The 27177-nt window shown below is 36.7% G+C and overlaps 1 protein-coding gene across 3 annotated transcripts in view; it reads right to left on the bottom strand.

The window, feature by feature from the left end:
• Positions 1-352: 352 nt before the first annotated feature.
• The window catches only part of SEPTIN7 (septin 7), a 76775-nt gene continuing 49950 nt past the window's right edge, over positions 353-27177 (bottom strand). For 2 of the 3 annotated variants that reach the window (XM_068549301.1, XM_068549298.1), the window contains exons 10-14: positions 26697-26822; positions 16567-16587; positions 13916-14051; positions 2423-2562; positions 353-1414 (exon numbers count right to left, since the gene is read on the bottom strand). In XM_068549301.1, the coding sequence (XP_068405402.1) occupies positions 1375-1414; positions 2423-2562; positions 13916-14051; positions 16567-16587; positions 26697-26822 (463 nt within the window). In that variant the 3' untranslated portion in view covers positions 353-1374. The remainder of the gene's footprint in view (positions 1415-2422; positions 2563-13915; positions 14052-16566; positions 16588-26696; positions 26823-27177) is intronic. The other variant, XM_068549300.1, reaches the window with a different exon arrangement.

Here is a 27177-nt window from a genome sequence, read left to right as displayed (position 1 = left end):
CATAAAGCATTTTGTTAAAATCTATATCATTTGACCTTATAGTGAAAAGAAATTATACCACCCTCCTTCCAGTTAAAAAATTTCAGTCCAAGGACTTGTGAGTTCACCTGGGGAGTTGAAATTCATTCTCAGAGAAATAAACGTGTTAATAGGAGACAAAAATGAATAGAGAGATACTATATCCCGTTAGTTAGAAAATCAGAGCGTAGGCACTCTAAATGAAACAAACATACAAGAGAAAAGGTAAGCGTTACAATCATGGAGGAGGCAAATTCAAGCTGAAAATCTTCTTCCCAAACACACTGTACACTCTTGTATATCAACTGGAGAATATTTAAGACCCCACGCTCAGTTACATCACAACATTGTTTTTATTATGTGAATTTTTTACAATACAAACAAAAAAATACAGAAATGCAATATATGAATACAGCTAAATGCAGAATGGTGACTTCTTTTTCTTTTCAAGAGGCCATGATTCCCATTTCTAGTAAAATAAAGAGACTGCACAAAGGTAGAAATAGGTTGGTTGTTAGCTTCACAATTTTGCCTAGAAATGATCTATAAATGCATTTTTTCCCCCTGCTACTTACCATAAAGTGTAAAAAGGGAATTAAAGGAAAGTTTCCTTGTTGGTTCCTACCATATGAAAGATGCTATATCCTATTTTAGCAGGGCCAATATATGGAAAATACCTAAATTAAATGTTATTACAAAAATGAAGCAGTAATGAGATTCTGGCTAAAGAGGGCACTAAATGAGAATAATATATATTTAAAGAATCCAAAACAAACAAACAAAAAAAGAGGTTGTTATAAAAAAGCTCTAGGTGCGTTGTAAGCATATAGGTTTTTTTTTTCCATGTGTATTTTTAAACAATGGAAGTGTCAAAAAATAGGGTCAACTGTGTTAGACTAAATTACATTACTGTATATGTTGCACTGAATGAAACCTTTGTATTATAATTATCATAAAGAAGCATAGTTTGCATCATATTATGGCAATTTATCCTCAATGAAAACCTTCCAGAGTCCTTTTATTTTGGAATATCCTGTAAAAAATCAAACTACCAGAACATGATTGTACAACAGTAAAATGTTTTCTTGCATTAAATTGAAGACATCTGTTTAATAAAAAAAGAAAACATAGGAAAGGTACTTAGAGCTGTTAGTTTCTAAGTACACAACACCCTAGACAATTAAAGGCATCTTAATCTCCGTCAAGAACAAAAAAAAATAATAATAATTTTTGTCATGCTGTTAAATCCATCATTAAGGATAAAACCGGTGCAAATTGGTCAAACGGATCCAACAAACACTGATGTCCAAGCTGGCATGTTGGCAACTAATATGTAACTGGTGGTCAAAAGAGGGTTTAAAAGATCTTCCCTTTCTTCTTGTTCTTTTCCAAGGTTCTAAATGATTAAAGGAAAATAATCAAAATGAGTGACCACTTTATAAACATAGATAACATATGGTAGCAATAGCTAAACCAACTACAACTGTGTTGGATTTTCAAACACTACGTTTTCATTTAAAAATTAGAAGATTTAAAGTTAACAATAAGGACAATGCTAGTCTATAATATTATTTTCTTGGACAAATATTTGACAAAATTCCAAGACAAACAGTAAAAAACATGACAAAAACCCATTTTTAATATACAAGCACAATTTTTCCTAAATGAAACAGTGCAAATCAAAAAAGATCAACTGACATCAACCAGGGTATCCTTTTCTCCTACTGCCATTTGTATTCTGAAATGCTTCACTTTTACAAATATATTTTCTTCTTCCTTGGGGAAAAAGTTAATAGAAGGATAGTGTTGAAAATCTTGAAAATGTTTAGCAGTGAGGGTAAACTGTAGAATCCTTATAGGGATACAACTTTTCAGTTTTAAATGGGACTAATGAGGAAAAGAAGAAAACCAAAGTATAAATACTACTGATTTTTGTGTAAATTAAGAGTAACTAATCAGCTGCATTAGGAATTAGATATCCAAAATTTTATCTTAATGAAATAATTCAACACAATAAAGACATACCTCTAAATGCATAAAAGATCTTTGTAGCAGTGTTCTCTATGTTTGCCAAAAATTAAATACAACCATTATGTCCAACATTTGATGGGAAAAGGTAAGCAACTGATTACGGTGAGTCAACTGAAGAGAATGTTATGAAGCTACTAAATTATAATTATGAAGATTGTTAAGTCATGGAAAATGTTTACAGTGAAAAAAATACTATTATAATAGACAGACTGCATCCATCTATATAAAAGATTCATCCATGAAAATTGTGCTTGGGATTTATGATAATGGATGATGTCTTTTTAAATGTTATTTTAATGTTTTTAAAATAAATAGGAAAATAATTCTTTAAAGCATTAATACACACATTTCTTGGGAATCTGATATTAGATACCTTGAAGAGTTCTGTTGCTCTAAAATACGTTGTTGGGCTTCCCAATTTGCTTTCTCATCTTCAAACTGACGACGTTTTTCCTCTAATTCTTTGTGCTGTGCTTCCAAATTCTTTTTCATTTGCTCATGGCGCCGTTGGAGCTAATTCAGAGCACAATATATAAAATAAAACTGTCTGAGAAATCAGGAGCAGAAGTACATTTCATCCAGGCATCCTAATGTTAACAGTATGAGCATTCAGTTCTTATGCTATAAATTCAAAGTACCACCTGGTTTTAGCACTGTCTAAAATTTTAGCACCGTCTAAAATTCCTCTGCCTATAGGACTTACCACCCAAAAGGCCAGTGATCGAAGAGAATAATCTTGGTAAACAGGGAAAAAAAGAGTACAATAAGCTACAGTGTGTGGCACTTTATAATGGGCATACCCTATCTTATCATCTCATTTTTCCTTACTCACAAAACATGTAGGAAGCTGGGCAGGAAAGACACCACTGCTCCCACTTCATAGATGACCAAACAGTTGCAGAGTTTATGTCACTTGCCCAAAGTCATTAGTCAAAAAGTGGCAGAACCAGGATTCGAACCTGCCTCGTAATTCCAAGTTCACAAAGCTGAGACAAGTGAAAAGAAAGCAAATAGATGAGGATCTAAGAGTTACAAGATCACGGGATAAGGTCCCCGATTCTTATAAAGCAGTGGTTTTCAAATATCAGTCTTCGTACAAATCACCTGAATGCTTGTTAAAAAAATATAGAATCCTGGACCTCACAAAGACATACTGAATTAGAATCTCTGGGTTTTTGTTAAGTCTAGAAATCTACATTTTCAACAAGCCCCCGTGATTCTAAAGCAGGTGGTTCTTTCTACATTGAGAATTAATGCTATAAAGAATGCTGGCTGAAAGGTGGAAAACACTCATGCAAAGTAACTGCAGAAACAAAGAGCTTACCTAATAGTTCATTAAATAATTCATTTAGGTGCTAGTTAATCCATTTCTGAGGAAAACAGTCATAGAAAAAAAAAACTACAACGAATAACCAAGAACTATTAACATTAAAAACTTTCAGATGTCCAGGAACTATGTTTTATTAAAGACTGTATTACACCAATGAATTAACATCTTGAATTTGGATTGTAATTTCGCATGCAACTTGTTTTCTTAATTACTTTGTAAACCCACAAAAAGTGACTTCATATTCATTCCCATTCCAAATTATTTCATGCAGTTCTTACAAAACAAAACCATCTAAGATATATTTAAGCAAACATGAATCAAATTTGAGGTAACATCTTCCTGATGATAGCAAACAAGTTACTAAGAAAATGTCAGAAAATAGGAACACAGGAAAATGCCTCTGGTTATTAAAAAAAAAAAAATGCAAGGGAATTATATATACACAATTCAGAACAGTCACCTCTGAGAAGGAGAGAGAGGGATACAATAGGGGAGAGACACAAAGGGGCCTCAAATGAACTGATGATGCCTTATTTTTTTAAGCTGGACCATAGGTTCACCAGTGTTCATCATTCTTTACCTGTACATTTCTGTCACATATACGTATCTTTGTGTTAACTGCATGTAGGTTAAAAGTACAGGTCACAATCCCTCACTTCCTAGAAACCCTTGGGGTTAGATGTGTTTCATAGTTCAAAATTTTTCAGATTTCAGAAAGCCAATACTACTTGGAAAGGTCTATATACTCTATTTACAAAACAACTCCTGGGACTGCGGGTGGCGGAGGGGGTAAGCTTCGGAGCCACGGAGGAGAGCGCAGCCACAGGGGTGCGAAGGGCAAAGCGGAGAGACTCCCGCACAGAGGATCTGTGCCGACCAGCACTCACCAGCCCGAGAGGCTTGTCTGCTCACCCGCCGGGGCAGGCGGGGGCTGGGAGCTGAGGCTCGGGCTTCGGTCGGATCGCAGGGAGAGGACTGGGGTTGGCAGCGAGAACACAGCCTGAAGGGGTTAGCGCACCACAGCTGGCTGGGAGGGAGTCCGGGAAAAAGTCTGCAGCTGCCGAAGAGGCAAGAGACTTTTTCTTGCCTCTTTGTTTCACGGCGCGCAGGGAGAGGGGATTCAGAGCGCCGCTTAAACAAGCTCCACAGACGGGCGCGAGCCGCAGCGATCAGCACGGGCCCCAGAGACGGGCGTGAGACGCTGGGGCTGCTGCTGCCGCCAACAAGAAGCCTGTGTGCGAGCACAGGTCACTGTCCACACCGCCCCTCCCGGGAGCCTGTGCAGCCCGCCACTGCCAGGGTCCCGTGATCCAGGGACAACTTCCCCGGGAGAACGCACTGCACGCCTCAGGCTGGTGCAACGTCACGCCGGCCTCTGCCGCCGCAGGCTCGCCCCGCCTCCTCTGTACCCCTCCCTCCCCGCGGCCTGGGTGAGCCAGAGCCCCCGAAGCAGCTGCTCCTTTAACCCCGTCCTGTCTGGGCGGGGAACAGACACCCTCAGGTGACCTACACGCAGAGGCGGGTCCAAATCCAAAGCTGATCCCCAGGAGCAGTGCGAACAGAGAAGAGAAGGGGAAATCTCTCCCAGCAGCCTCAGAAGCAGCGGATTAAAACTCCACAAACAACTTGATGTGCCTGCATCTGTTGAATACCTGAATAGACAACGAATCATCCCAAATTCAGGAGGTGGACTTTGGGAGCAGGATATATTAATTTTTCCCCTTTTCCTTTTTTTGTGAGTGTATATGTATATGCTTCTGGGTGAGATTTTGTCTATATAGCTTTGCTTTATAATAGCTTTATTTTACTTCACTATATTTTATCCTCTTTCTTTCTTTCTTTCTTTCTACTTTTTCTCCCTTTTACTGAGCCGTGTGGATGAAAGGCTCTTGGTGCTCCAGCCAGGCATCAGGGCTGTGCCTCTGAGGTGGGAGAGCCAACTTCAGGACACTGGTCCACAAGAGACCTCCCAGCTCCAAGTAATACCAAACGGCAAAAATCTCTCAGAGATCTCCATCTCAACATCAATACCCAGCTTCACTCAACGACCAGCAAGCTACAGTGCTGGACACCCTATGCCAAACAACTAGCAAGACAGGAACACAGCCCCATCCATTAGCAGAGAAGCTGCCTAAAATCATAATAAGGCCACAGACACCCCAAAATACACCACCAGACGTGGACGTGCCCACCAGAAAGACAAGATCCAGCCTCATCCACCAGAACACAGGCACTAGTTCCCTCCACCAGGAAGCCTACACAACCCACTGAACCAACCTTAGCCACTGGGGACAGATACCAAAAACAACGGGAACTACGAACCTGCAGCCTGTGAAAAGGAGACCCCAAACACAGTAAGATAAGCAAAATGAGACGACAGAAAAACACACAGCAGATGAAGGAGCAGGGTCAAAACACACCAGACCTAACAAATGAAGAGGAAATAGGTAGTCTACCTGAAAAAGAATTCAGAATAATGATAGTAAGGATGATCCAAAATCTTGGAAATAGAATAGACAAAATGAAAGAAACATTTAACAAGGACGTAGAAGAACTAAAGAGGAACCAAGCAACGATGAAAAACACAATAAATGAAATTAAAAATACTCTAGATGGGATCAATAGCAGAATAACTGAGGCAGAAGAACGGATAAGTGACCTGGAAGATAAAATGGTGGAAATAACTACTGCAGAGCAGGATAAAGAAAAAAGAATGAAAAGAACTGAGGACAGTCTCAGAGACCTCTGGGACAACATTAAACACACCAACATTCGAATTATAGGGGTCCCAGAAGAAGAAGGGAAAAAGAAAGGGACTGAGAAAATATTTGAAGAGATTATAGTTGAAAACTTCCCTAATATGGGAAAGGAAATAGTTAATCAAGTCCTGGAAGCACAGAGAGTCCCATACAGGATAAATCCAAGGAGAAACATGCCAAGACACATATTAATCAAACTATCAAAAATTAAATATAAAGAAAACATATTAAAAGCAGCAAGGGAAAAACAACAAATAACACACAAGGGAATCCCCATAAGGTTAACAGCTGATCTTTCAGCAGAAACTCTGCAAGCCAGAAGGGAGTGGCAGGATATACTTAAAGTGATGAAGGAGACAAACCTACAACCAAGATTAATCTACCCAGCAAGGATCTCATTCAGATTTGATGGAGAAATTAAAACCTTTACAGACAAGCAAAAGCTGAGAGAGTTCAGCACCACCAAACCAGCTTTACAACAAATGCTAAGGGAACTTCTCTAGGCAAGAAACACAAGAGAAGGAAAACACCTACAATAACAAACCCAAAACATTTAAGAAAATGGGAATAGGAACATACATATCGATAATTACCTTGAATGTAAATGGATTAAATGCTCCCACCAAAAGACACTGACTGGCTGAATGGATACAAAAACAAGACCCATATATATGCTGTCTACAAGAGACCCACTTCAGACCTAGAGACACATACAGACTGAAAGTGAGGGGATGGAAAAAGATATTCCATGCAAATGGAAATCAAAAGAAAGCTGGAGTAGCAATTCTCATATCAGACAAAATAGACTTTAAAATAAAGACTATTACAAGAGACAAAGAAGGACACTATATAATGATCAAGGGATCGATCCAAGAGGAAGGTATAACAATTGTAAATATTTATGCACCCAACATAGGAGCACCTCAATACATAAGGCAAATACTAACAGCCATAAAAGGGGAAATCGACAGCAACACAATCATAGTAGGGGACTTTAACACCCCACTTTCACCAATGGACAGATCATCCAAAAGGAAAATAAATAAGGAAACACAAGCTTTAAATCATACATTAAACAAGATGGACTTAATTGATATTTATAGGACATTCCACCCAAAAACAACAGAATACACATTTTTCTCAAGTGCTCATGGAACATTCTCCAGGATAGATCATATCTTGGGTCACATATCAAGCCTTGGTAAATTTAAGAAAATTGAAATCGTATCAAGTATCTTTTCTGACCACAACGCTATGAGACTAGATATCAATTACAGGAAAAGATCTGTAAAAAATACAAACACATGGAGGCTACACAATACACTACTTAATAACGACGTGATCACTGAAGAAATCAAAGGGGAAATCAAAAAATACCTAGAAACAAATGACAATGGAGACACGACGACCCAAAACCTATGGGACGCAGCAAAAGCAGTGCTAAGAGGGAAGTTTATAGCAATACAAGCCTACCTCAAGAAACAGGAAACACCTCGAATAAACAACCTAACCTTGCACCTGAAGCAATCAGAGAAAGAAGAACAAAAAAACCCCAAAGCCAGCAGAAGGAAAGAAATCATAAAGATCAGGTCAGAAATAAATGAAAAAGAAATGAAGGAAACAATAGCAAAAATCAATGAAACTAAAAGCTGGTTCTTTGAGAAGATAAACAAAATTGATAAACCATTAGCCAGACTCATCAAGAGAAAAAGGGAGAAGACTCAAATCAATAGAATTAGAAATGAAAAAGGAGAAGTAACCACTGACACTGCAGAAATACAAACGATCATGAGAGATTACTACAAGCAACTCTATGCCAATAAAATGGACAACCTGGAAGAAATGGACAGATTCTTAGAAATGCACAACCTGCTGAGACTGAACCAGGGAGAAATAGAAAATATGAACAGACCAATCACAAGCACTGAAATTGAAACTGTGATTAAAAATCTTCCAACAAACAAAAGCCCAGGACCAGATGGCTTCACTGGCGAATTCTATCAAACATTTAGAGAAGAGCTAACACCTATCCTTCTCAAACTCTTCCAAAATATTGCAGAGGGAGGAACACTCCCAAACTCATTCTACGAGGCCACCATCACCCTGATACCAAAACCAGACAAAGATGTCACAAAGAAAGAAAACTACAGGCCAATATCACTGATGAACATAGATGCAAAAATCCTCAACAAAATACTAGCAAACAGAATCCAACAGCACATTAAAAGGATCATACACCATGATCAAGTGGGGTTTATCCCAGGAATGCAAGGTTTCTTCAATATACGCAAATCAATCAACGTGATACACCATATTAACAAATTGAAGGAGAAAAACCATATGATCATCTCAATAGATGCAGAGAAAGCTTTCGACAAAATTCAACACCCATTTATGATAAAAGCCCTGCAGAAAGTAGGCATAGAGGGAACTTTCCTCAACATAATAAAGGCCATATATGACAAACCCACAGCCAACACTGTCCTCAATGGTGAAAAACTGAAACCATTTCCACTAAGATCAGGAACAAGACAAGGTTGCCCACTCTCACCACTATTATTCAACATAGTTTTGGAAGTCTTAGCCACAGAAACCAGAGAAGAAAAAGAAATAAAAGGAATCCAAATCGGAAAAGAAGAAGTAAAGCTGTCACTGTTTGCAGATGAGATGATACTATACACAGAGAATCCTAAAGATGCTACCAGAAAACTACTAGAGCTCATCAATGAATTTGGTAAAGTAGCAGGATACAAAATTAATGCACAGAAATCTCTTGCACTCCTATACACTAATGATGAAAACTCTGAAAGTGAAATTAGGAAAACACTCCCGTTTACCATTGCAACAAAAAGAATAAAATATCTAGGAATAAACCTACCTAAGGAGACAAAACACCTGTATGCAGAAAATTATAAGACACTGATGAAAGAAATTAAAGATGATACAAATAGATGGAGAGATATACCATGTTCCTGGATTGGAAGAATCAACATTGTGAAAATGACTCTACTACCCAAAGCAATCTACAGATTCAGTGCAATCCCTATCAAACTACGACTGGCATTTTTCACAGAACTAGAACAAATAATTTCACAATTTGTATGGAAACACAAAAGACCCCGAATAGCCAAAGCAATCTTGAGAACGAAAAATGGAGCTGGAGGAATCAGGCTCCGTGACTTCAGACTTTATTACAAAGCTACAGTAATCAAGACAGTTTGGTACTGGCACAAAAACAGAAATATAGATCAATGGAACAGGATAGAAAGCCCAGAGATAAACCCATGCACATATGGTCACCTTATCTTTGATAAAGGAGGCAAGCATATACAGTGGAGAAAAGACAGCCTCTTCAATAAGTGGTGCTGGGAAAATTGGACAGATACATGTAAAAGTATGAAATTAGAACACTCCCTGACACCATACACAAAAATAAACTCAAGATGGATTAAAGACCTAAGTGTAAGGCCAGACACTATCAAACTCTTAGAGAAAAACATAGGCAGAACACTCTATGACATAAATCACAGCAAGATTCTTTTTGACCCACCTCCTAGAGAAATGGAAATAAAAACACAAATAAACAAATGGGACCTAATGAAACTTAAAAGCTTTTGCACAGCAAAGGAAACCATAAACAAGACCAAAAGACAACCCTCAGAATGGGAGAAAATATTTGCAAATGAAGCAACTGACAAAGGATTAATCTCCAGGATTTACAAGCAGCTCATGAAGCTCAATAACAAAAAAACGAACAACCCAATCCAAAAATGGGCAGAAGACCTAAATAGACATTTCTCCAAAGAAGATATACAGATTGCCAACAGACACATGAAAGAATGCTCAACATCATTAATCATTAGAGAAATGCAAATCAAAACTACAATGAGATATCATCTCACACCGGTCAGAATGGCCATCATCAAAAAATCTAGAAACAATAAATGCTGGAGAGGGTGTGGAGGAAAGGGAACACTCTTGCACTGTTGGTGGGAATGTAAATTGATACAGCCACTATGGAGAACAGTATGGAGGTTCCTTAAAAAACTAAAAATAGAATTACCATACGACCCAGCAATCCCAATACTGGGCATATACCCTGAGAAAACCATAGGTCAAAAAGAGTCATGTACCAAAATGTTCACTGCAGCTCTATTTATAATAGCCAGGACATGGAAGCAACCTAAATGTCCATCGACAGATGAATGGATAAAGAAGATGTGGCACATATATACAATGGAATATTACTCAGCCATAAAAAGAAATGAAATGGAGGTATTTGTAATGAGGTGGATGGAGTTAGAGTCTGTCATACAGAGTGAAGTAAGTCAGAAAGAGAAAAACAAATACAGTATGCTAACACATATATACGGAATCTAAGGAAAAAAAAAAAAGGCCATGAAGAACCTAGTGGCAAGACGGGAATAAAGACACAGACCTACTAGAGAATGGACTTGAGGATATGGGGAGGGGGTGGGGTGAGATGTGACAGGGTGAGAGAGTGTCATGGACATATATACACTACCAAATGTAAAATAGATAACTAGTGGGAAGCAGCCGCATAGCACAGGGAGATCAGCTCGGTGCTTTGTGACCACCTAGAGGGGTGGGATGGGGAGGGTGGGAGGGAGGGAGATGCAAGAGGGAAGAGAAATGGGAACATATTGTATATGTATAACTGATTCACTTTGTTATAAAGCAGAAGCTAACACACCATTGTAAGGCAATTATAGTTCAATAAAGATGTTTAAAAAAAAAAAAAAATCTAGAAACAATAAATGCTGGAGAGGGTGTGGAGGAAAGGGAACACTCTTGCACTGTTGGTGGGAATGTAAATTGATACAGCCACTATGGAGAACAGTATGGAGGTTCCTTAAAAAACTACAAATAGAACTACCATACGACCCAGCAATCCCACTACTGGGCATATACCCTGAGAAAACCATAGTTCAAAAAGAGTCATGTACCACAATGTTCACTGCAGCTCTATTTGCAATAACCAGGACATGGAAGCAACCTAAGTGTCCATCATCGGATGAATGGATAAAGAAGATGTGGCACATATATACAATGGAATATTACTCAGCCATAAAAAGAAACGAAATGGAGGTATTTGTAATGAGGTGGATGGAGTTAGAGTCTGTCATACAGAGTGAAGTAAGTCAGAAAGAGAAAAACAAATACCACATGCTAACACATATATATGGAATCTAAGGGGAAAAAAAAAGGCCATGAAGAACCTAGTGGCAAGACGGGAATAAAGACACAGACCTACTAGAGAATGGACTTGAGGATATGGGGAGGGGGAGGGGTGAGATGTGACAGGGTGAGAGAGTGTCATGGACATATATACACTACCAAATGTAAAATAGATAGCTAGTGGGAAGCAGCCGCATAGCACAGGGAGATCAGCTCGGTGCTTTGTGACCACCTAGAGGGGTGGGATGGGGAGGGTGGGAGGGAGGGAGACGCAAGAGGGAAGAGATATGGGAACATATGTATATGTGTAACTGATTCACTTTGTTATAAAGCAGAAACTAACACACCATTGTAAAGCAATTATACTTCAATAAAGATGTTACAAAAAAAAAAAAAAAAAAACTCCTGGGCTGCCTAAGGTAGCACCTATAACCAAACACATTACTATTTTTTGCAGTGAAGTATATAAATATTCACATCAAGTGGGATAAAACTATTAGTTCTATGTCTGGTTTTGCAGTTTTCTGAAATTGTGGATACATGACTGTGGACTTGTCTAGCGATTAAGAACAAAGTTAAGTGTATTCAAATAATGGCTTACAGTTATGCAGCATAGACTAAGTTAATTTATCTTTCCTCTCATGTAAAAAAGGGAAATGGACAATAATACCCATCTTGAAGGGCTGTGGTATGAATTAAATGACATAATCCATGAATGCGCCTGATACGCTGTGCTGCTGGATATTAGCAACTGTGCCCCAAACAAATATTTCTAGCACTTGAGAAAAAACAATATTAAACAAGGTTAAATAGCTTTCTTCACCTATATATTTACATACTTATATGGCTTACTGAATTAGGAGAAACTTGGTCCAGATCTCTTTACAGGTCCTTTTAATGTTAATAAAGATTCTATCCTTCAAAGAGCAGTTAAGGTTCGGAAAACTCTGTTTTCACCATTCACAGTAATCGTAAAAACTCTCAAAGCGTTCTATAACTACAGTTTTATAATTATTTGTTTATAACATTTACTCTTAGGAGCAGGCCCTAAAATATGTCTATACCAAATGTAAATTCAACTCCTTTTAGATTTTCATCATAATCTAAGTGTGGAGATAATGCAGACTGTTGATTACTCCTGTTTCTATTCACCTTCTGATAGGGATTTTCCAGATCATTTATTAATTAGTGAAGGAGTAGAGACTCGGATGGACAGATTTAATAAAAAGCTAATTAATAAAAAAGACTAAACTTAATCTCCTAAATGTCATCTTAATAACAGATGCCAGGGATGCTAGTTCTGCAGTGCTTGGTAGTCTTAGACCAGGAGGAGCTATTCTGTATCCCCACTGAATTAAGCATATGATAAATATAACAACAGTTAAAGTTTTTTTTAATAAGAGATTACATGAAAAGCCCAGTGATTTAAGAGAAATCTAATGTGGAATAAAAACATTTCCTCAAAATTACTGAATACTTTACTCCATGCATTCCATCTACTCAATGGATCAGAGTACTTTTGGTTATGTACTTAGTCAAAGAAGGTTTATGTATTTTATGCAGTAATTCATTACAAAAGCAAAGAGACCAACTGTAAGGATCTAACAGACTAGATCGGAGTCTCCTTTTAATATATTTAAACACAAATATTATTATATTAGTGGAGCCACATATAAACACAGGGATCTCACTGAATTTTATTCGTTAAAAGTAATTTTAAAAGTATTTCATATTAATGTCATCCCATATATTTAAAAGTAATTTTCAGCACAATGATAATAAATCTGTGCTGAGAAATTATACTGAAATTGTTGATTTATTTTGTGTTTACCTAGAGTTTCTTCTACTGCTCTTGGACATCAAGCCAACTACTTACTGTATAGGTGCTTGTGTTAGTGTGTTTTTTTCTCCATCTTTTATTTCTTATCACTTACTGAAGGACATGTCTTCATGATCTTTTTGATTAATAGGAACTAAATATATGCCTCAACATCTAGAGAGATTCCAAGGTAGTATTATCAGCTTGCTGGAATGCTTTGTCACTACCCTACCTGATTTTTGTAACAGTGGGAATTACGTTGACACTATATTACAAATAAGGCCCAACTCATTTATAAAAATCACATTTCTTCCTCTGTCTGTAATTTACCCTGGCATGCCTATAGTTTAACTAAGGTTCTTTCTTTTTCATTCATATGCAAATAAGTCTGTTCTATTATTATTACCCTAACACTAGTTTTTATTCTTACATCCACCTAAAACTCTGATCTTTACTTTTCTTATATTGACTAGATGGAATGGCTTATAATTTCATTTCTTATTACTTGTTAATTATAGCTAATAAAATTTATTGTAAGTTTTCTACTATGTCTTCCTACCAAGTATGCTTGTATTCAAGTACATATTAAAATATATATTATTGTAAACATAGTGCTTGCTTTTATTTTTCCATTTTATTATGTTAGCGTATTATGTTTGAAAAAATCTGGAGAAAGGTTATATTATCTATGAATTTTATTAAAGATATTTTTTAAAGGAATACTGTGCCTGTAAAAGGTGAAAATATTAGGTTGATTACCTCAGCTTCAGAGTCCTTCAGTTTTTGAACTTTTTCTTTGACCTTCATCTCAAACACCTGCTCCATCTCCATCTCCATCTTCTTCATCTTAGCTACATGCTCCCTTCTTTCTTCTTCCATTTGTGCAAGAGGGCTCCTGTGAACATTGAAGATAATCATTAAATGTCTAAAAATGAAAAGTGTAATACAAAACTCTGAAACAGTGATGAAAACAAATGAGCTGCTGTGTGCCATTACTAAATTCTCTGTTTTTTGAAAATAAGTTTCAAAATAATTTTTCAATTATTCTGACACCACCTTAAATGACATGGAACACAGATTTGAAGTTTTATATATGAACATGTTAAAAATTCTTTAGAAACTTTTAAAATTTATAAATATTTACAATTTAGAACTTCTTTCCATGAAGTTTCATAGCTAAACTTGAAAATCTCTAGTGAAAAATTATTATGAAAATAGATCTACCAAAGGCAACTCTTAGCAGAATGTTTCTCTAAACCTAATGCATATCAAATCTAAAGATAATATATAAAATAAACTGTAGAAGGAAAATGGAAAGGACACATTCCCTAAATACATTCTTAGAAAGGAAAACTAGAAGAAAATTACTTAATTTTGTATTTTAAACAAAATTTTAATGTGAAAAAAGGTACTGAGATAATGAAGTCAATACATGTAGAATACTTTTAGTTCTACAATTTTCCAAGTGTTATAATCTCTCCTTTTAGACGACTACTGACATCACAATAATTCAAACCTATTTTGGTTACTGAATTGATATGCTAGAAAAAACTACCAGGCAATACCTAGAACACTCTTCGTTTAGGCAAGCAGAGTATTTCTAGGCCACTTAATGTAATTTTAATGCTCTTGAAAAATTCATTCCACCTATGTCAAATATTTTAGTGTCTTAAGTTTTAAAGATGGTCAGTGATCACACACACATGAGAGAGAGAGAGAGAGAGAGAGAGAGCGAAGAAGCAAATGAATACCTTGACATTTCTGAAATGCCAAATAATAGACACCAGCAGTTAAATAAAAGTAGTTCACTCTATTGACATTAAACTCCACAGACTCAAATTTCTGCACAATTTTGTTCAAAATTTTCATGTTGAAAAATACTACAAATGAGCTTTATGTGAAGGCTAGTATATTTACAGACACAAGAGAATGCCGAAGTATCAGTAACCTATTACAGCCCCAGGGAGGAAAGAAAGGTGGGCTCTGTGGCTTTCACGATCTCTAAAAACAATTCAATACACTGGGACAACTTAAAAGAGGGAGGCCCTTTTCTGACTTTATTGATAAAACATGTTTATTTTGCCTCCACAAAAACAGGCTTTGACCATTTAATTGTACATATTAAATTGGTGAACTTTATCTCAATAAAGTGGTTAAAAAGTTAAATCATGGCTTAAAAACAAAGTCAGGCTTTGTATTTTATCCATAACTTCAAGGCTAGTCACTTTAATCCTGATTTGACACACTCTTGATTATGGTGACTTCTCTCCTTACAAGGCTGAGTATTTTGACCATTACAACACTGTTCTTTCCCTCTCAAGGAGGAGGACAAGAGAGCAAGATGGAAAATATTAAATGAGCAACAGGACAGAAAGAACACTGGCTACTGATTTTTCTTAGCAAAAAGGAAGGACAAAGATGTGATGTACTGTTGTGACCAAAAGGATTTGTTTTTGCAGTTAGTGTAAGTTAGAACAAAACGTTACTTAACTAAAGGATATTCCTTCACCAAAAGAAAACTTACAAACCTTCAGTATGTCTTAACAATTAAACAATTAATCAGAAGTTCTGAAAGTGAAAATAAACCAAACATTAACTTAGAAGAAGAACCAACATTCAAAAAGTGAGGTAAACTGAAATAAATTTTAAAGTGTAAATATCCTTATTTCATTAAAAGCCAATAAGGCCCTTCATATTAATATATTTCTCATCGTTATGGCAGGTGTTTTTAATATAGGGGCCTCGGATCTCTTGGGCATTGTGTCAGTGAATGCCCTGAAATGACATACCAAATAAATGTGTGTTTGTGTTGTGTATTCATGCAAGCATTATTCCAGTGAGAGGGTTCAAAGCTTTTGTTTGATTTCTGTAAAACTCACTTCTGCCACTCCCCAAAGCATTTTTAGGCTCTAGAAAAAAAAATACTCTAATAACGATTTATGAATTGGCAGTCTTAAATAACTCAAACTGTATGTTTAAGCAACTTAGATTATCCAACAATACTGCTGCAATTTGAAAACAAATAAATATATTGTAAACAAATTATAAAAAACTAGAAATTAAAAAAATAAATTCGAATTCACACAGAATTGAGATTTTAAATATATACTCTTACTTATAATAACCTATCTATAAAATGCTCATTTAATTTCATCCTTGGGAGGAATAAGGCAATCCATATAAATGTAAAGAATCTGCAGTATAATTTGCACATGAAAAGGCTACCACCTTACCAAGGGTAAACACTGTCATCTAGATTATTATTTAAATAACTCTTGGGGGAAAATAGAAGACTGCAGAGAAACATGCTATGATGTTTTGATATTTGCTTTTAAATTCAAAATTTAAATATTAAAAATCTTCACATACTAAAACTGCTTATGTCTTTGGAAAAACAAATAACCACTTACATGCCTTCAACTGTGTCATATCTAAAAGAACAAAAAATACAGAGACTTAGCACACTTAAAGTAAACCACACTAAAAGCAGCAACTAAAGGCAAATCCACAGATTTCACAATATAAGTATGTGCCCTAAAACAAAAGTTTATGGCCAAATTTGTTAAAGCTAGTTAATTTCTCTTCCAAATTCTGTCAGAAATCCCTATACCAAATCATTATGAAAATAAATAGGCTGTGCGATTATCTTCTGACAGCCTGCTCAAATTTCTAAACTTATTTAAATATGTATACTTTCAAAGAAATTTGCAATATTTCACATTTGAGATACTTCAAGCTTTTCAGCCTTGTAAAAATACTTGACTCCTTAACCAAATGAAGTGATATTCCAGTATTATAAGAAAATGGTTACATGTATCTAAAATGAATTTTTGGAAGCCTCTCACCAGTCAAAATGATGTTTCAAATCTAATTTTTAAATTAATTAGCACCCCAATTCTAGTCATTTTTATTAAAGTGATATTTAGAAAACTATAACACAAAATTGTGCTTATAATGTAGAAAATACAGGAAAAAGGATCACTTTTTAAAAAATTAATTCTATTCTTTATACAGCAGGTTCTTATTAGTTATCTATTTTATACATATTAGTGTATATATGTCAATCCCAACCTCCCAATTCATCCCACCACCACCACCACCCCGCCACTTTCCCCCCTGGTGTCCATACGTTTGTTCTCTACATCTGTGTCTCTATTTCTGCCCTGCAAACTGGTTCATGTGCACCATTTTTCTAGGTTCCACATATATGCATTAATATACGATATTTGTTTTCCTGACTTACTTCACCCTGTACAACAGTCTCTAGATCCATCCACGTCTCTACAAATGACACAATTTCATTCCTTTTTATGGCTGAGTAATATTCCATTGTATATTTGTACCACATCTTCTTTATCCATTGGTCTGTCGATGGGAATTTAGGTTGTTTCCATGACCTGGCTACTGTAAATAGTGCTGCAATGAACTGGGGTGCATGTGTCTTTTTGCTTTATGGTCTTCTCTGGGTATATGCCCAGTAGTGGGATTGCTGGGTCATATGGTAATTTTATTTTTAGTTTTTTAAGGAACCTCCATACTGTTCTACATAGTGGCTGTATCAATTTACATTCCCACCAACAGTGCAAGAGGGTTCCCTTTTCTCCACACCCTCTCCAGCATTTGTTGTTTGTAGATTTTCTGATGATGCCCATTCTAACTGGTGTGAGGTGATACCTCACTGTAGTTCTGATTTGCATTTCTCTAATAATTAGTGATGTTGAGCAGCTTTTCATGTGCTTCTTGGCCATCTGAATGTCTTCTTTGGAGAAATGTCTATTTAGGTCTTCTGCCTATTTTTGCATTGGGTTTTTTTTTTATATTGAGCTGCATGAGTTGTTTATATATTTTGGAGATCAATCCTTTGCCTGTTGATTCGTTTGCAAATATTTTCTCCCATTACGAGGGTTGTCTTTTTGTCTTGTTTGTAGTTTCCTTTGCTTTGGAAATGCTTTTTTTATTAGGTCCCATTTGTTTATTTTTGTTTTTATTTCCATTACTCTAGGAGGTGGGTCAAAAAAGATCTTGCTGTGATTTATGTCAAAGAGTGTTCTTCCTGTGTTTTCCTCTAAGAGTTTTAGTGTCCAGTCTTACATTTAGGCCTCTAATCCATTTTGAGTTTATTTTTGTGTATGGTGTTAGGGAGTGTTCTACTTTCATTCCTTTACATGTAGCTGTCCAGTTTTCCCAGCACCACTTATTGAAGAGACTGTCTTTTCTCCATTGTATATCCTTGCCTCCTTTGTCATAGATTAGTTGACCATAGGTGCGTGGGTTTATCTCTGGGTTTTCTATCCTGTTCCATTGATCTATATTTCTGTTTTTGTGCCAGCACCATATCGTCTTGATTACTGTAGCTTTGTAGTATAGTCTGAAGTCAAGGAGTCTGATTCCTCCAGCTCTGTTTTTTTCCCCTCAAGATTGCTTTGGCTATTCGGGGTCTTTTGTGTCTCCATACAAATTTTAAGATTTTTTGTTCTAGTTCTGTAAAAAATGCCATTGGTAATTTGATAGGGAGTGTACTGAATCTGTAGATTGCTTTGGGTAGTATAGTCATCTTCACAATATTGATTCTTCCAATCTAAGAACATGGTATATCTCTCCATCTGTTTGTGTCATCTTCGATCTCTTTCATCAGTGTCTTATAGTTTTCTGAGTACAGGTCTTTTACCTCCTTTTGTAGGTTTATTCCTAGGTATTTTATTCTTTTTGTTGCGATGGTGAATGGGATTGTTTCCTTAATTTCTCTTTCTGATCTTTCGTTGTTAGTGTATAGGAATGCAAGAAATTTCTGTGCGTTAATTTTGTATCCTGCAACTTTACCAAATTCATTGATTAGCTCTAGTAGTTTTCTGGTGGCATCTTTAGGATTCTCTATGTATAGTACCATGTCATCTGCAAACAGTGACAGTTTTACTTCTTCTTTTCCAATTTGTATTCCTTTTATTTCTTTTTCTTCTCTGATTTCCATGGCTAGGACTTCCAAAACTACGTTGAATAACAGTGGCGAGAGTGGACGTCCTTGTCTTGTTCCTGATCTTAGAGGAAATGCTTTCAGTTTTTCACCATTGAGAATAATGTTTGCTGTGGGTTTGTCATATATGGCCTTTATTATGTTGAGGTAGGGTCCCTCTCTCCCCACTTTCTGGAGAGTTTTTATCATAAATGGGTGTTGAATTTTGTCAAAGGCTTTTTCTGCATCTATTGAGATGATCATATGGTTTTTCTTCTTCAATTTGTTAATATGGTGTATCACATTGATTGATTTGTGTATATTGAAGAACCCTTGCATCCCTGGGATAAATCCCACTTGATCATGGTGTATGATCCTGGAAAAAGGATCACTTTTTGTCGTCACATTTTTCTTTTCAAATGTAAGTTTTTTTATTAGGTGACTAGAAAAAGCATTTGAATTATATCATTACCTGCCTGCTTTTTAATGAAAACTCTTCTTCACACACGTAGATAAGCTAAAGCTTACAAACTTAAACTTGTCAGAGAAATTTAAAGCGACTCAGTCAAAAAAAATGAAAAGACCTGGTAAAAAAATTTTTTAAAAAAAGGCTACAATATAACCTGAACAGCACATTAAATCCCCAAAGATATAACTTAGCTCCTTTTAGGGATCTATTCAAGGGGTGACAGTTCCTGAAAGCCACCAGATGACTTACCCTTTTCATGTGACCAACAATAGAATCACAGCAAGGACCACACTTAAGGCTGACCCAGTAAGGCCCTACTGTGGTTGTCTTACATGACCCACATTTTGAGTGTAATGGAAAGACAACCACATTTCATTTAAATTACGCGTGGTCTTTCCTGAAGAACTCATTAAGCAAGTACATTTACATATTTTTGCTTCAGTGGTGTGGTAGGTCACTATGTATACAGACATGTAGCAATTTTCATACAAAATTTTCCAAAGGAATTTCACTTAAAATAAGAATTTCAAAGAGCAACAAAAATTTCCAAACATTCTGGGAAACAACTGTTACCAGCATTTTATTTTGCCAAGTGAGAGTGTTAAAACTAAACGTAAATAAAACAATACTATCATTATATTTTCATGAAAGGACACACGAACAAGAGTAAAAGATATAACTGAATAAATTATTTTTTTTTGGAAAAACTTGGGACAAATTTCAGAAAATTGTCTTTATATCTCTTTAGATCAATGAAAACTTTGTCATGTACCAAAACAGTTCTGAGGATTAGCCTTTAGAAACCTGTGTTTTCAGTCATTAATAGGAATTCAGTTATCCATAGAGTTTTCCCAAGACTAGAGATGGAGAAGGTTGTAGAAAACAAAAATAAAATTAATATATGGGAAAGAGGTAACTCCAACTTGACCACCTCAATAAAGCAGAACAGATATAGAAATAAAGTGAGTCACACAAGTTTTTTGGCTTCTCAGGGCATATAGAAGTTATGTTTACACTACACTGTAGTCTATTAGATGTGCAGCAGCATTATGTCTTAGAAAACAATGTATATACCTTAATTTAAAAATATGTTATTGCTGAAGAATGCTAACCGTCATCTAGCCTTAAGTGAGTCGTAGTAGGAACATCAAAGATCACTGATTACAGATCAACATAACAAATATAATAATAATAAAGTTTAAAACAGCAGTCCCCAACCTTTTCGGCACCAGGGACCGGTTTTGTGGAGGACAGTTTTTCCACAGACTTGGTGGTGGTTGGGGGGGTTGTTCAGGTGGTAATGCGAGCAATGGGGAGCGATGGGGAGCAGCAGATGAAGCTTCGCTTGCCCGCCGCTCACCTCCTGCTGTGCGGCCTAGTTCCTAACAGGCCATGGACCAATACCAGTCCGCAGCCCGGGGGTTGGGGAACCCTGGTTTAAAACATTGCGAGAATTACCAATGTAACACAGAGACATGAAGAAAGCAACTGCCGGTGGGAAAATGGCAAAGACAGATTTGCTTGATGCAGTGTGCCACAAACCTTCAATTTGTAAAAAACACATTATCTGCGAAGTGTAATACAGCAAAGTGCAATAAAACAAGGTATGCCTGTAAAAGATGTAAGGAAGACCACGAAGGAAGAAGCAAGTAAAACTTTAAAAAAGCATGTTGAACAAAAAAGGATACCCCTCCCCTTATTGGGGATTACTTTAAGAGATCTGCAATCTTGACATGGTTAATTCTCCACTTTCCTTTACAATTTTGTTGAATCTCTTTTAATTTGGAACCTGACCTCCCTTTCTGTTACTTCTAACCATCCTCCACCCTCCGGACAGGGGTGGGCAAGATATACTCTCCCTGAGGAAAACAGATGACTTGATATTTTCTTTGCCAGACACAAGTAATACCTGAACAGCTGCTAAGAATAGAGCTCACTTTTCCAGACTCCAGCCTTGAGACAAATCAGTATTTGATGAGACAAGCTCAGCTATGTTTCAGATTTTAACCATATAATCTAAATCTTGGGTTTTGTCCCCAGCTTTACTGAGATATAATTGACATATAATATTGTCTCAGTTTAAGGTATACAATGTGATGTCGAGGACCACTAACATAACAGAAAGGCACATTTTCAAACATATAAATCAAATACCAAATATTTTTTATTTTTAACCCATGGTTCAGTACACTCTACAGTCCATCCAAAACTGGCTCCGAAAACTAAATATAAGATAAATTAATCTACTTTATGCTTAACATTAAAAAAAATTAACTTATATACTAAAACCAAGTGTAATTAGCACTCTATGGAGCGTACACTGCCAGACAAAGGTTAATGTAACTATAAATATTAAATAGATGTATATCTGTATATGTATGTATATGTCTATATATTGTATAAGAACGATTAAAAAACACAGGTCTGGGCTTCCCTGGTGGCACAGAGGTTAAGAATCTGCCTGCCGGGCTTCCCTGGTGGCGCAGTGGTTGAGAATCTGCCTGCCAATGCAGGGGACACGGGTTCGAGCCCTGGTCTGGGAAGATCCCATATGCCACAGAGCAACGAGGCCCGTGAGCCACAACTACTCAGCCTGCGCGTCTGGAGCCTGTGCTTCGCAACGAGAGAGGCCACGATAGTGAGAGGCCCGCGCACCGCGATGAAGAGTGGCCCCCGCTTGCCGCAACTAGAGAAAGCCCTAGCACAGAAACGAAGACCCAACATAGCAACCAATCAATCAATAAAAAAAATAAATCTTAAAAGCAGAAACCTACCATTAAAAAAAAAAAAAAAAAAGAATCTGCCTGCCAATGCAGGGGACAAGGGTTCGAGCCCTGGTCCAGGAAGATCCCACATGCCGTGGAGCAACTAAGCCCGTGTGCCACAACTACTGAGCCCACGTGCCACAACTACTGAAGCCCGCGTGCCTACAGCCCGTGCTCCGCAACAAGAGAAGCCACCGCAATGAGAAGTCCACACACACCGCAACGAAGAGTAGCCCCCACTCGCCGCAACTAGAGAAAGCCTGTGCCCAGCAATGAAGACCCAACGCAGCCAAAAATAATAAATAAATAAATTAAAAAAAAAAAAAAAGGAAACACAAGTCCATCAGCAATCAGGTGAATAAATGACCTTATTCTCAAGTTTATTTCTTTCTCAAATTCCCTGCAGATGCTGTTTAAAGACCATACGAAGTAATAAAGAAAGTGATAAAATGACCACTTTTTTTTTTTTTTAAAGGACCAAAGTTCAGTGGTCTTCAAACTGAGGTCTCTATTTATATGAAGAGAGTTACTTGAGTCTGTGCAGTTTTTTTTTTTTAATTTACTGTATTTATTTATTTATGGCTGTGTTGGGTCCTCGTTTCTGTGTGAGGGCTTTCTCTAGTTGTGGCAAGCGGGGGCCACTCTTCATCGCGGTGCGCGGGCCTCTCACCACCGCGGCTTCACTTGTTGTGGAGCACAGGCTCCAGACGCGCAGGCTCAGTAACTGTGGCTCACAGGCCTAGTTGCTCCGCGGCATGTGGGATCCTCCCAGACCAGGGCTCGAACCCGTGTCCCCTGCATTGGCAGGCAGATTCTCAACCACTGCGCCACCAGGGAAGCCCAAGTCTGTGCAGTTTTAAGAGAATCAATTTCCAGATCCTCAACTTCCATACAAAGTTTTGCCTAAAGTGATCTATCTGAAAATTTCCAAGTTAACAGATAGTCCGTTTCTCACATTACAGAAGAAAGACCTACTCCTTCTTACTTATCCCTTACTAAGGTACACTGTACCTGAAGGTATGAAAACCTCCAGGTGACAAGAGAGAAGTCTCTTTCAATGATTAATCAAACACTATAACATAAACCTGTAAGAGTGTATCTCCAAGTATTAAACATGTTTCTATTAAGGGCATGGTGTGGTGTTAGGTGTTAGAAACATGGTATTTGGGTCCCTGTCAGGATGCTCTGAATTAAGATATATAGCAAAGGGAGGTGGCTGGAGAACTGGCAATTTCTGTTTAATGACTCTACCTTTTCCACTCTGAGCTCCCTGAAACCTCAATCTCTCCATGCCACCATTATCAAAGGATGCACTGCTAGGGAGAAAAAAGTCCCATGGGAGCAATACAAATAGAACATCAATAAGAAGCCCAGACTCACATTTGCTTACTTTACGTATTTAAATATTAGCCATTCTTTTCAGTTATCTGTGGATGGGTCCATAGCTATAAAGAAAGGCACCTTACATTGGCTAAAGCACCATAAATTGCTGGTACCGATTTTTTTTTTTCCCAAAAATTCAACTGGAATGAACAGCTAACATTTTCAAAACCAATACTAGATACAATCAAAGGATAAAAATTCCAAGTGACTTCTTTCAGATTCAGTATGTATCATTCAATAAAGTAGTAAAAACCTAATTTAACAAATCATATATCAATACCTGTTCTAATTACAACCATTCCCCAGTTGGTTCAATCTTCAAAAATATTTATTTTTCTATTACTTAAAGTAAAATTAAATAATATACTAACTCCTGGGGCAATCTGCTTTTTAGCAGTACAAACTTTTTTATTATTTTCATAGGCAAAGTTTAGACATGATTCATCTCATTAAGAAATACATTTCCAATAGAATCCTACTTTTCATGTTTTCACCCGGGTTATAGTTTAACTCAAGTAATCCACACTAGAATTCTGTATATGCAGAAGAATTTTTAACAACACTATAAGGTTCACTATTTTTCTCTGAATTACCTTACCTGCATCCAACAGTAAAAAATATCCCAATCGCACTATTTTAAAAGCCTTAAATTCAAACTATGGAAAAAAAATTCCTTATTTCTAGCACATTACAAATGTTTAAAAGAAAAAAATCGAACATTAAGTGCATACACTTAATGTATGCATTTATTGAAAGATATGTACTGACAGTACATTTTGCTTTAACATATTATAAAATTACCAGTGGCTTTAATTGTGTATGTTTTTCTTTTAAACAGTTAAAAAGTCCATAAACTAGTGAAATGCATTTAAAATGGATTCAATTTTATGAACAGTATTCACGATGATGGATCTTTATATTTCTGTGCTAAATAATAGTTGTTTGATACAAATTCTGCTAAAAAGAAATAGATTAAAAACGTTGCCTTTTTTCATGCACTGAACCTTACCTCAAGTAGAATCTTGTATTTTAAATATTAAAAAAAATCAATTTTTAAAATAGCAGTAGTAAATTCCTAGAAGTCAGTGTTTTGCAAAGCATGCGTTACTCATCACTTATATCGAAACCATCAAGGGTTAAAAAAAAAAAAAAGGACGGGGGAGCGTGGATTCCCTGGCGGTCCAGTGGTTAGGACTCCACACTTCCACTGCAGGGGGCATGGGTTCAATCCCTGGCTGGGGAACTAAGATCCCATGTGCTGTGCAGCATGGCCAAAAAAAAACCCCAAAAAACAAAAAATCATCTAGGGTGCTCATCAAAAATACAAACTCTCAGGCCCATCCCACATGTACTGAATCAGAATCTCTTGCTAATGACTGAGTCTAGAAATTTACCTTTTTACCAATTACTCTGGGACTTCCCTGGTGGCACAGTGGTTAAGAATCCACCTGCCAATGCAGGGGACTCGGGTTCAAGCCCTGGTCCGGGAAGATCTCACAGGCCGTGGAGCCGTGGAGCAACTAAGCCCGTGCACCACAACTACTGAGCCTGTGCTCTAGAGCCCGTGCACCACAAATACTGAGCCTGCACTAGAGAGCCCATGCTCTACAATGAGAAGCCCACCCACTGCAACGAAGAGCAGCCCCCACTCTCTGCAACTAGAGAAAGTCAGAGTGCAGCAACGAAGACCCAATGCAGCCAAAAATAAATAAATAAATTAAAAAAAAAAAAAAAAAAAGCAATTGCTCTCGGGAGATCTCTAAAGCCAGAAAATCTAGAAACTGATCAATAAAGTTCCTCAAATAAGCACGCTAATAATAGTGTAAGAAGAAATTAAAAATTAAGAAAGAGATTAGGGGCTATAACCCAAACATCATGAAGAAAATAAACACAGAGTTAGGTCCAAGATCAGTTTTAAAAGAGAACTGCTTGTGACTCTGCCAATGATTATTAATGCTTTGTGCACTTTCTTATGGAATTTAGGGCCACTGCGGAGACACAACTAAAAAAGCAAAAAGGAACATTTTTCTCTTCCATTATAAGGAATGCTGACCACTATAACACAGTATTGCTACTTGGAGAACTTGCTTCCCTTATTATTTATTATGCAGACGATCCTTCAGGATTATCCTCTAATAGTATCAATACATAATACCTGGCTAAAAATGTGCATACATTGTTAAAATGGTTTTTGTAATACTTACGGTCTTCAACAACCCCAAATAAAGGAAAAACAGGGCACAGACATGGTTACCAAGTCTATACCAGCTAACTCACCAGACTCCTCACACATCTCTTTTCCCTACACCATCATAAAACCACATCTTGAAGATACTAGCTCGGGTGGGTGAAGCTATACACTCAGGAGTCACTCACACCACTCTAACAACCAACAGAAGAAATCCAAACTCCAGCTAATTTACTCCCTGGAAATACACAATAGGAATAGAAAAGGTAACCAAGACTACAATAATTAAACGTTCCTTTTGTTTGGTCCTGTCCCTTATTTCTATATAATCTTCTAGTAAATACTCTGCTTCCAAAATGGTTTATTTTAAAAAGACATAATAAAAGGTAGAAGCTCTATGTTTAGTCCCCTTAAAGAGACTATGGGATGTTTATCTTAAGAGTAAAATGGGTTTAAGGGTTACTTGGTAGAAACTGTTCTCTTCCCTTAAAAAAAAAAAATGCTGAAGGAGCTATTTGATTTCTAATTGGGGATCTATTAAATGTGTTACGTAGATTATTAAGATGATGGCAAAGACCAGAAGAAAATGCATGGCTCTTTCACTTAAGGAACAAGGTTATAAAACTACACTTCCTCCAACAAAGCTTGACAATATAAATTTGGCTGTTGTACCTAAAGAACATTATCCCAATTTTCTATTGAGTAGCCAAGAGGAATGTGATGAAACAATACGATTATTTACTACATAAATAATACCTTTTCTGGAGGAAACAATGTATACTTACTTAGTAAGCTGCCCTTTATTCTTGTTATTATCAACTCCATTATAAGTCACAGCTGCCAGTTTTCTGCTCCGGTAGTTCTCATAGTGTACATTATTAGTGACATCTTTCAAGTCCTGCATGTGTGTTCTGTCATAAATAAATGAACATCAAGAGTTTGTTTCTATTAAGAAAGCTTTGGTGTAAATTCAAAATTTTAGCAAAACAAAAATTTCAGACTTAAAATGAGCAAAAGACTATTCTTAAGGAAGATGGCATTCATCTGTCTTCATTCACATGTAAGGCAGAGTAAGACACAATGAGCTAACTTGACACCAATGGAAAATTAGGTTCCAAATGAAAGTTTAGGAGCATAAATCTTCTCAAAGCAGTTACTAAAGAATGACATTTCTAGAGAAGAGTATTTACCTTTTTAGTATATATTTTATCTTACTAGAGAAGGAAAAGTAGATTAGCTCCTACTAAAGTTCACAAATCAAAAGAA

The sequence above is a fragment of the Eschrichtius robustus genome, chromosome 8 (genome assembly GCF_028021215.1).
Source record: "Eschrichtius robustus isolate mEscRob2 chromosome 8, mEscRob2.pri, whole genome shotgun sequence".
Classification (NCBI taxonomy): Eukaryota; Metazoa; Chordata; class Mammalia; order Artiodactyla; family Eschrichtiidae; genus Eschrichtius; species Eschrichtius robustus.
This window is presented reverse-complemented; position numbering and strand designations above follow the sequence as displayed.